The 11373-nt window shown below is 46.2% G+C and overlaps 1 protein-coding gene across 2 annotated transcripts in view; it reads right to left on the bottom strand.

Annotated features, from left to right (window-relative positions):
• The window catches only part of Dpp6 (dipeptidyl peptidase like 6), a 927623-nt gene that overhangs the window by 825626 nt on the left and 90624 nt on the right, over positions 1–11373 (bottom strand). The window contains exon 1 of one of the 2 annotated variants that reach the window (XM_021163979.1): positions 8863–9454. The exons of the other annotated variant lie outside the window; for it this stretch is intronic. Within the exon in view, the coding sequence (XP_021019638.1) occupies positions 8863–8913 (51 nt within the window). The 5' untranslated portion in view covers positions 8914–9454. Of the gene's footprint in view, positions 1–8862; positions 9455–11373 lie in introns of those variants that run through there. 2 annotated transcript variants of the gene reach the window in all.

Genomic DNA, 11373 nt, shown 5'->3' with positions numbered 1-11373 from the left:
CTTCCTTCCTTCCTTCCTTCCTTTCTTTCTTTCTTTCTTTCTTTCTTTCTTTCTTTCTTTCTTTCTTTCTTTCTTTCTTTCTTTCTTTCTACCCAATAAGCTCCCTTGGGGTTGCTTAAAGGAGTAAAGGTTAAAGGTGGCTTACAGGATGATTAACACCTCACTAGTGGCTACAATACTTAAAAAAAAATGGTCTCCGGTGCTCACTTCGGCAGCACATATACTAAAAAAATTGTCTCCCTGTCCCACCCTAGTGAATATTAATATATCTAAGTTCTCAGAGATAGGTGAGGCCCAGGGATCCCCTCCCCTCTCAGTGAGAGGACATATATGACCCCATTTTTATGCAGCTCTTAGAAAGGCAATCATGGCTGCTGTGAGTTCACATGGTCCTTGCTTTGAAGTTAGTGCTCCCTGACACTCTTCCTTCCCTCTTCTCTATGCACTTCCTCCACCATCCTGTTCACAGGTGATATCCCTTAAGCTTGGCTTCTTTTGTAGAAGTTTATCTGATAATGCCTCTATATTTTAGAGTGGGAAGTCATTAACTTTTGCTGTATAGTATTCTGCTACGCAAAGACAGGTCTATTTATACATCATCCCATTGTCAGTCAGTTCAGGTTCAAGGTCACTAAAAATATTTCCATCACAAACAGCCATACAAATCTCTCATGGGGGGGGGGGCATCTGCTGAAGAGAAATACTCAGAAGTTAGATGGCTAGCTAATAAATATATTCTCAATCTCTGCCCTACTATAAGGTTTCTAAATTTTAATATTCCTTCCCACCAACTGTGCACAGGGTTCTTGCTACACACACACATACACACAAACCAACAAAACAAATAAACACGCAAACAAAAAAACAAAAACAGTACTAGCAATCTTTCTAAAATCTCAGATTTCACTGGAGGTTTCCTCATTGTGATTTCAATTTTCATTTTCTTGTTATGTTAATGAAGTTGAATTGCTCAATGCAGTTTTGTAAAATTCCATCTGTCCAGAGAAATATTTTCTACAGATCCAGGGTGCAGGCTGAGATACCCTTGCAATGAGGACAGAAGTCTTACAACATTCTAGAGTTTTCTACAGGTGTCTGGATAGGCACTCCCAAGAAACCTTTCTCTATGGCTTGGGTAGCCCACAGCAGTGCAGTCAGGCAATGGTTGGTCTTCAATGTCAGTCTGACTGGATTTAGATTCATCTCCTAGATTCCTAACTGGAGACGAAATGTGACCAACTACTTCCCATTCCCACAGCTGGAGCCCCTTTTGCTGATCCCCACAATGATGGGTTCTATGCCCTAGAACTGTGAGCCATACCAAGCCCTCCCTCTGTCCCTCCCTTCCTCTCTCCCTTCTTGCTTGTTTGTCTGTTTCTTATTTTGTCACAGCAAGAGACAGATAACCAACACAGTGGGTTTTCACTTCCTCCCATGGCTGGGAACTGATGGAGGTCTTCCTTCTACCCAGCTAGAAGATCTCACAAGCAGACGGTGTCAGCAATGGCAGAAATGTCCATGCCTGCAGCTGCTGCTGAAGACACTGGACACACTGCAAAAACACAGCCAGGGAGAGATGTTTTCTTAACCTCCCCAGAGCCTTGTCCATCTTCCAGGCTATGTGTGTTTCTCTACGTGATTAGAAAAGAGGGAATTTCTGAAGAATAGATGATGAGCTACAAAGAATATTCTTATATGTGTTGATTTTTTTTAACCCTCAGTATTGAGAATCTAGTGCACAATGGAAGTATTTTGTAGGAATGAAAGGACATGGGATTGTTGATTTGGTTTTTGTGGAGTCATGGCTGGGAAGTTTCACTACCTGCTGTTCATATATAAACATTAGACAATAACAAGTATTTCAAGTAAGATTTCTATTCCCTAAAATATAGTCTTGTCTAGTTGGGATGGAGAGAGTGAAAGTCTTTGATCCTTCACTGTAATTCCAGTGAAGACACTGTCTGCCCCAGCTTCCCCCCTGGGCCATGGCCACTGCAATCAAAGCCACTGTAGCTGGTGCAGTGCCAACCCAGAATGCCAGCAGTGGCCGATTTTCACAGATGAGTGACGTCACCTGGAAGCAGGAGCATCCCTTGCACCACTGGCTTATAGCAGGGTTGTTATTTTTATTTAAGAGCCAGAAAGTCAAGCAATCAAAGCCATGGCATCTGCAGCATCTTTTACCCAGCAGATCTGCACTGTGCCCAACAGAGTGAGTTGTGTCTGCACTACAGATGAGTGAGCACCATGCAAGGCGGTGTGTGAGGTGTACAGCACAGCTGAAGTGTGCCCACACCATTGTCAACCCTGTCTGGGTCATGTACACATGTGTGTTATCTATTTTCTGCTTGTTTTGTTTTGTGTGTATATGTGTATATGTGTGCATGCCAGGGGTCAACCTCCACTGTACAGCCCACCTTGTCTTCTGAAATGATTCCTCACAAGACCATTCTTGTGGTGTGAGCTCAAAGAATCTGACCCCCACCCCCCACACACACATACTACCCCCCAACCCCCCAGGTACTCATGCCTGGCTTTCTGACTTGAGTTCTGGATGCTGAATTCAAGTCTCCATTTTGTGCAGCAAGCTCTATGCTGTCCAAGGTATACTAACTCCAATCTCATCTACTTTCTTTTCCTATGAACAGTGGTATCTTGGGAAGGGAAGAGGGTACGATGAGGGATTGAGGTCAGTGGGAGGAGGGGAGCCAAGACCAGCAGTGTCTTGTGTTCTGGCTTGGAGGATCATTCCTACAATGTGTTCTAACATGAGACTAATAAGACAGAAATACAAACACCCTTGAATATGGAGGGGAGCTGAATTGAACTCAAATTCATGGAGAAATTCTAGAATCTTTCCTGCTGGTCCCACTGCCTTCACCTACAGTCTCTCTGCTACTGCTGCATTGCTTGCACTTGTTTAGAAACAAACTTTCAGGTGGAGCTCAGACAAGGTCCAGGGAGTTCAGAGGGTAAAGGTGCTTGCTACCAAGCCTGTGGATCTGAGTCCAAGGCCAGGAATCATATGATGGAAGGAGAGCTCCAACTGGTACAAGTTGTCCTCTTATCATTCACAAGAGGGCTATGACACCTGTGAGATGGGGAGGAGTAAGAAGAAGTTAATTTTAAAAAATAAAGGAAAAGACTAGAGAGATGGCTCAATGGCTAGAGCACTGACTGTTCTTCCAGAGGACTCTGTTCCATTCCCAGCACCCACGTGGTAGTTTATAACTGTCTGTAACTCCAATTCTTAGGGATCCATTGCCCTTTTCTGGCCTCCATATGCATTCCCTACATGTGGTGCACAGACATACATGCAGGAAAACCACTCATACATATAAAATAAAAGTAGATGTTAATGTTTGATATATTTTAAATATTACACACACATAGGAGCATCTCAACCCTGTGAATATGTGACTATGTACCATCTTTAAGGGTGAACTGGTTACAAAGTAAACAAGAACACCTCGACCTGTTACCTCAGCACTCCCCACTGCCCCACCATCTCCTTCTCTCTGCTGCATCTGAGTGTCTCTTCCTTTCTCTCCCTCTTCTGCCTTTCGTATGTGTCTGGTCCTAGGGTCTACAATCCTGAAACCAGACTTTACTGTGCATTTGTCAGGAGGCTTCCCAGTCAATGTTCTGATTATTTCCTTGGACCTGATGATGACAATGTGCTCTGACCTCTGCCCCAGCAGGAGACTTAATCCCACTCTGCTGGCTGCAGCCTGGATAACTAAGAATGAGGTGTTGGACAGAAGGGTGGTTCTACTGTGGGGGCTGAAAGCTTCCATTTTCAATGAGTGAATCTCAGTTTCCCAGCTCGTATGGGTTTCTTCCAGATGGTTCTATAATGCAATTGTTCTGAGATCCACTGTGCTCCTGAGGAGAGCTTCTCCAGTCCTCAGGGGGCTGAGGTGGGATGGTAAAGTGATGCTGGCTGGCGCTGTGTGCTCCTATATTCTTAGCATAGCATACATGTGGACCTCCAGGATCTGGATGTGTGGTTCAGTTCCTAGGACAGTGTGGCTATTCAGATAGCACTGGTTCCTATAATCAAAGGACTTCACCACATTTTTCTACAATGTAAATTTATTTTAAACTATTAAATTGAAATGAAACAAAGGTTCTGAGGTAAATTAATTTTCCGATCCAAATAAAAAGGGCATGAAGACCAGAGTTTCTTTCTTTCGTGAACTAGGCAAATCCTTTGATTTTAGGATAATAATGTGTATGTAGTCTTTTCTTGTCTTGCCTGATCCACTAGATCTTGAAGGAATGTTTCCACACAGTAGAACACTGAGCTCTGCTCTCAGGATCAGGCTTTCTTTAGTAGCCTTCCAGAAATGTCTCCTAACCTTTTGGCCAGCAGGTGTCCCTGGCTGAGCAGAGCAGGGAGAACCACCACCAATGGGGTTTGTAGCTGACTGTAGTCTCCCCCAGGGCAGCCTCTCCCGGGAATAAAGGAGCTCAGACAGTAACTGTGAACGGGAATAGAGCAGAGGGGTGGGTATAGGGAGCATGTGCCAGAGTGCCAGACAGTGGAGTGGCTGCGGGGCAGGCATCAAGTCACTAAAGTTAGCCTATTGACATATTGATGGGTCCAAGTACAAAGACCAAGAGGCCACGTGAGCGAAAGCCTGCTCAGGCTCTAGAGAAGACAGGGCAGCCCTCTCCATTGAAGTTCTACCTAATACAACTTATAAAGCATCCTGAGGTGACTACTTCCTTCTAGCTTTGAGAATTTCTTTGTGCTAATTTTACCACTTGCATGTGTGTAGGTGTGTGCTTATAGAGGTCAACATTGGGTATCCTTTTCAGGGTTTTCTCCTTTGTTTGTTGAGACAGGGTCTCTCACTAGAGCCCAGAGCTTGTGAATTAGGCTGGACTATATGGCTAGGAAGCTCCAGGGACCCTTCTGTCCTGCGTCCCAGGGCTGATACTCCAAAGGTATGCCCAGTGCTGGACTTTAGGCATTCCTTTGTGGTTGTGTTTGCATGGCAATCATTTCATGACTGAGACATGGCCCCAGCCACATCTTTGCACACATTTACTTGTGGTTCACATATTTAAGATGTTCCTGCTTCTGGGAAGCTGTGTGTCATGTGAACTAATGTTCAACTAGCTTTCCTGCATAGACAGTAACAGAGGGAGTGACATAGAGAGTGACATAGACCTGTGAAGAAGAGTCTGATGAGGGAAGATGTTAGGAATAGATGCTACAGAGCCAGGAGATAGAGAGAATTCTTATGGGCAACTAGAGAGGATGCTCAGAAATCCAGACCTTCTGAGCTATATATCCTTGGACCCATTTCATAAGTGCACTGTTTTCAAATACTAATCATGCCTGTGTTATTAGCCAGGCTGAGGAGTTTCATGTCACTGAGAAGCGAGAGTCAGTGGCCAAGTTGCTACTAAGTTCCCTGGGGCAGCAGAGCCCTGTACTAACACAGGCTGGACCCTGTAACTCATCTTCCAGGCAGTGAGGCTGTTTCCAGGAGGGCTTCACAGCAGGGCATGACACCTCACAATAACTCATAACTAAAAGCCTCAAAGGCTCTCTGCTCATTATACCCACATATGGACTGAGACTGGAGTCCATTAGCCTGAAAGAAAGAAAACCAGACTTTGGACAGTTACCATCCAGGGGCATTAGAGTGTCACCGGAACACACAGTCAGTGACAAAAGATGCAAACGGGAGTTTCAGAAGCCACAAGAAAAATGTAAGTTTTTGTTGTGTCAAAAATTTCCAGGTCACAAGTTTCTTTAAAGCTGTTGCTGAGTGCCCAGGAGCTTCCCAAGGCTCCAGGTGTCTTGCAGACCTATCCCCTGTTCTCCTTCCTATCATACTTGAGGACCCACAGAGGCAGGTCCTGAAGACCAGAGCCATCCTCTAGACTTAGATCTGAACCAACATTTACCCAGCAACTCGGTGTCAGGGAAAAGTTCATAGGGCCAGAGCAAGGAGATTTAATGTGAAGCAATGGCCTTCATATGATAAAGCTTCCCACTGAAGCTGCTCCAGGAGGAGACACCCCTGGATATTAGTGGGATGGCAACACAGCAGCAATAAAGGACACTGGATTGAAAATGTGCATGTGGAGAATCTAAGATGCTTCAAAGGAAGATGTATAAGAATGGTATTACTTTTAAAAGAATGTTTTGTTCTACAAGAATGAAACGTCTTGATCTCTGTCACAGTACATGACATGGCAGGTTGAAGGGTTAGTCTGTTGATATTCGAGTATCCAAAGTTTGTGAAATAGATTTCTGTCAAGAATGAAAGGAACTCTGTGGATTGATTCTACCAATGGCATTTTATTTTTTTGCTACTCATTGAATAGCACAAAATAAGACCAGGGAGCAAAACAATGTTTTTGCCTTCTCTAAGGTACCCAACTGCAATCAGAGATGAACTTTTAAAAGAGTTTTAGGGAATGAAATCAGTGATAAGCATGAGCCAGGCAACGTGGCATGGACAGGACCAGCCTTGGGGTGCCGTCTAGTCCTTGTCGGGATTCTGGTGATACAATGGGTCTACAAGCCTGGAAGGGCCATACCTAGAACCACATGTGGGAAGAGACAGCTGTAACTGGGTTTGGCGTCCCTACAGCCACTGGGCAGGGTCAAGAGTTCTTTGCTACCCTGGTTCTGCTCACAGAACGGAGAACTCAGCTCTGTCTTGTCTGTCTCTGTGTGGATGTGGATGCCCTGAAGCCACTCAGTGTGAGGTGCTTTGCTGCTATCGAAGGCACTGAGATGTCGACCACTCACCTGTCAGAACTAGGCGTAAATCATACAGTCCTCACAGTGAATGTTAAATATCACCCGAATCCCAATTAAGCCTGGAGTGCCAAGAACTGCCAGTCATCCAACCCAGGCGAGACTGTGATTAGCAAGGCTTCCAAGGCAACTGATGAAGTATTAGGAATCCAAAAGCCCCCAATTAACAGAGAAAACATGAACATGTCATTCAATGGAGCCACAGAGACTTAGCGGGAACGTGAAATTCAAATGAGTTACAAACCACACTCTTATTGATCAACTTAAGCATGAATAGTGTATTTAAACATATAGTGATCTCATATTTCATCTTGCTCTCTACCCAACAGATGATGGATAAAATGCTGGTTGCTGCAGAATCTCCTGGGCTCAAGTCAACTGGCTTTAATGACAGTAATAGGCAAGGCTCAGAGAAGGGTGAGTGCCACGTGGATAACCATATTCAAAGAGCAAGGAAGATACACGATGAGCAAGCTTTTCAGCCTTTGAGAGGGAGAGAGTGGAAAGGGAGACTTTATACGTCTTTGAGACATAAAGACGTCTCTATTCCACAGCAGACTGTGCCGGCTATGACTAGAAATACTCATTTGATACTAGATTCCTATGGCCATTGATCCCATGTTACCTACATAACTAATCTTAATACATGTCTGTAGCCTCATACATAAATGTTCCAGCTCAATTAGCATGCTACAGATTAACATGCTATGGCAGGATATGTATGACAAGGGACCACTGTGTGGATGGGTATTACACACTGGGTATACTTCACACATACTTCTGACCTGTTTATACAAAAGTATTCTGATTATCATAACACACCAACAGAAGGCAAAAGAAATTAGGAAAGCAGATATAGTTTCACACACAGCGTAGTAGGGCAGATCAAGAGGCACTGAATTCGGGTTTGTGGAGGGAGGTATTATCACAAATTTTGTACACCACTCTTTTGGCCCTGAAATCAGGTTCTGAGCTAAACCCACAGCTTTGTGCGAGGCAACAGGTGCCTTGCTAAGGGGTGGGGTACATTTTACAATCCAAACATACTCTCATTTCTTGTTTCTATTTGTTTAACGAGAGGCTTCAAATTGGGCAGACTGGTTCTCCCAAGCATGCCTCCACACCAGCCTACACACTCAACCACTTTCGTAAACAACTATAGACCTTGTTTGATAAACATTCTTCTACTTCTTGCTGAATGTTTTAAAGTCGCATGACAATCTCTCCTCACACACATGCACACGCACGTGCAGACACACAAACAAATCCTCACAGAGTAACTGGAGAGACTGCAAACACACACTGAGGATTTCATCAACTAGATAGCAACTCCCCGCCCTTACTAGGAGAATCCAACACTCTGACCTCTGGGCCCATGCTTCAGGCCACTGCTACCACCAGCAGAGTGCTGATATCAGACCAGCAAGCCACAAGGAGGCGGAAGTTATCTTGCTGAGAAAACAAGACAATCGTCCTCAACTTGACAAAGTTGTCACTGTCAAGATGTCCCTTGACCCACAGACCTGAGATTCTGGGGATCTCCAGAGGTCTCCCTCCTTTACTAGCCCTCTACCTTGGAGATGATCATCTTTCCCAAACTTGGGGGAAAGGCCCTGACTGCTGGACAGCTGTGGACGTGCATGTTGGCATAATGAGTATATTAGAGGCTGAAACCCCACAAGTCTCAGCCCTGACCTGCACCCAGGAGACCAAGTGAGGGCATTAGTGCCCAGGGGGACTTCCTGTCTGAAGTGATCTCCTATCTCTGTGTCTGCTCAAGAACAGCCACAGGGATGTGTTTGAAACTCAACAGACACACACAAGAGAGCAGCCTGTGCTCAAAGCAAGGAAAGCACACACCTAAAAGACAGCAACCACCAAACCAGGAACTTCCCCTTTGCAAAAAGATGCAGGATCATTCACACCCTCAGGCTCAAGTGGGAAGTCCTGCTGTGTGTGACACCAACCGGGTCTCCTACTTCCCTATGAAATCAGGACTTCTGAAGTCTAACACCACCCACCCCCACACCGCCCCATACAATTCTTAATGTGGGCTCCCGCCCCACTGCACTCACCATCACGTTGCCCTGCATTTTAGCGGTCTTGATCATTGCCTTTTCCTTCATTTTGCTTGGAGTCTTGAACCTCACTTCTAGCCCAGGGAAGTGTAACTTAATCCATTGTTATGGGGAGCACCCAAGTGTAGATCCCAGCCGCGATTACTGGGTGGAGATGGGGTTTGAAGAAAATACAATTCTGGCAGGTCCTGGTTTTCCTGTCCCTCTGTGTTCCCGGGTAGATCCCCCTGAAATCAACTCTTCCCAGTGGCTACCAGGAAAGCAGAATCAGGAGCCAGGCGCTGGGGGTGCGGCTTGTAACAAAAAGCAAGCTGAGAGCTGCGGAGCGAGGACGTGAGCAAAGGCGTGTGTCCTCCGAGCTGGCTTTCAACACCCTGTAAGTGACAACGGCAGCGGCAGCGTGGCAAGAGCCTTGTGCACTCTAGGACTCTGGGCGGGTATGGTTGACTGACAATGCTGATCCCCAAGGGTGGCAACACCCGGGAGTGTGTGTGTGCGCGCGCGTTTGTGTGTGTGTGTGTGTGTGTGTGTGTGTGTGTGTGTATACACGCGTGCGCGTGCTGGCCTCAGCCTTTACTGAGCAGAACCTGGAAGCCCTGGGCTGCAGCACGCTTCAGTTAGCTTAGCTGCCAGGGGGATTGGCCATCAAGAGGGCGACTACAAACAAGCTCTAGGGTGATCTTTGTGGGTGGAGCCGCGTGAGATTAGAATGGATGAGCAGCCACTAGCTGCTCCTAGGGCTGCGCCTCCCAGATCAGGGAGCAGAGTCACAGGGAACCAGATTCTGAGTCTGGCGGAGGAGCTAGAGGCAAGAGGGAGGAGCCTGAGTGGCAGCTGATATTTAATGTGGTTTCGGGTTACTATGGAACACACGTGGTGTCTCCATGGTTGCACTGGGGCGACTTGTAGTCAGTGGCCTTGATAGTGACGAGTGCACCCTACAGAGCTACTTACTGGGTCCTTGGAACCCCATCATGACGCCTGCTACCCTGGTCTAGTCACTGCCCTCCAGACCTCCAGTCAGCCACAGTCCTGATAGTGCCTTTGTTTCTTCAGTTCTCTCAGACCAGCACTCTCTTCCAAAGGCACGGCCCTGTGGAACTCCAGACCCACTTCTATTCCCCCAACCTTCTCTTGGGGTGGCCAAGCCTAGATTCCAGGACTGCCAACCCAGAGCGTTCCCAGGATCATTCACAACCACGGTTTGTTTAACATCGTCTCACACAGCGGGGAGCTCCAGAGTGTGCTTCTGCTGAAGGCTGGCACATTCTTTTACAGATGGACCTAGAGCGCTCCAAAACCCAAGGGAACTCAGGCTTGTGGAGATGTGTGAAGGGCGCCCTCGCCTGCCAGGGAAGGGCAATGGCGGGAGCCAATCTGGAAAAGAATTTGGAAACTTCTCTACACCTATTTAACATTCACAAAAGATCTTCTGTAGGAAAAGAAACTGCAGAAGTGGCTTAAGCCGATTCTTACAGTGTATGTGCGTAACACAGCATATAGTGTGTAGTGTACAGAGCACAATCACATACAATCAAAGCTGCTGGTAGCTGGCACACAGGTTTACATCAAAGATCTGTACTACAGACATGAGCTGAGGACAAAGACTTAAGAGGTCATGTGTGTGTGTCCTAGACTACTATGTAAGGATTGTCTCTCTAGAAATAAAATCTGTTAGGATTCCTTAAGATACTGTAAACAGAAATACAGTCTCCCAGTACCAGAGGCCCAACATAAATTCCTCCCTAACACCAGGTGTCTTGATATAGTGGATGGACTTCTTGATCCCACATAAAGCCTCTGGATGCCTTTAGTGACTGGAGAAGGAGGGTGACTCTCTGGGGTCTCTGTGAGGACAGTAATTCCACTCTTCCGGGGTTCCTCTCTGCCCTCCAACACCTTGATCACTGCTTGATTTCATTTTCTCGGAGGTTAGGGCTTGGGGGCCTGAATCTGGGCTATGCACAAGCATTCAAGCCACAGAAGACCAGGTTAACACAAGTGTTTTGAATGAGAAATGCCCCTTAGTCTTGGGCAATTGAATCCTTGTTCCCCAGTTGGTGGTGATACTGGAGATGTTTTGGTTATGTAGCCTTGCAGGAGGAAGTGTACCACCACAGGGAGAACCTTCGCCATTAAGAATGTCTACAGTACTTCTACTTCACCCTCTTTCTGCTGCATCTGGAGATGTGAGCTCCTAACTTCCTGCTCCAGCCAGTCTCCACTTCTCCCCTCTGAAGCCATAAGCAAAAGAAACTCTTCTATAAGTTGCTTTGGAATGTGATATTTCACCATGGCAACAGAGAAGGAACTCATACAGCTGCCCACAGTGGCCTTCCACTCACAAGGTAGGGAAACAAAAGAACAACAATGATGGATGCTTATCACCTTGCCATGTCCATAGCAATGACCCTAGGAAATGAAAAGAATGAACAAAGACAAACTCTCACACCTAAGAAACCAGACACCTAGTCTCCCAAGAGTTTGCCCCTAAAGCTCACCCAACGG

The sequence above is a fragment of the Mus caroli genome, chromosome 5 (genome assembly GCF_900094665.2).
Source record: "Mus caroli chromosome 5, CAROLI_EIJ_v1.1, whole genome shotgun sequence".
Classification (NCBI taxonomy): domain Eukaryota; kingdom Metazoa; phylum Chordata; class Mammalia; order Rodentia; family Muridae; genus Mus; species Mus caroli.
The sequence above is the reverse complement of the archived record's forward strand: the minus strand, read 5'-3'. Positions and strand labels throughout refer to the sequence as shown.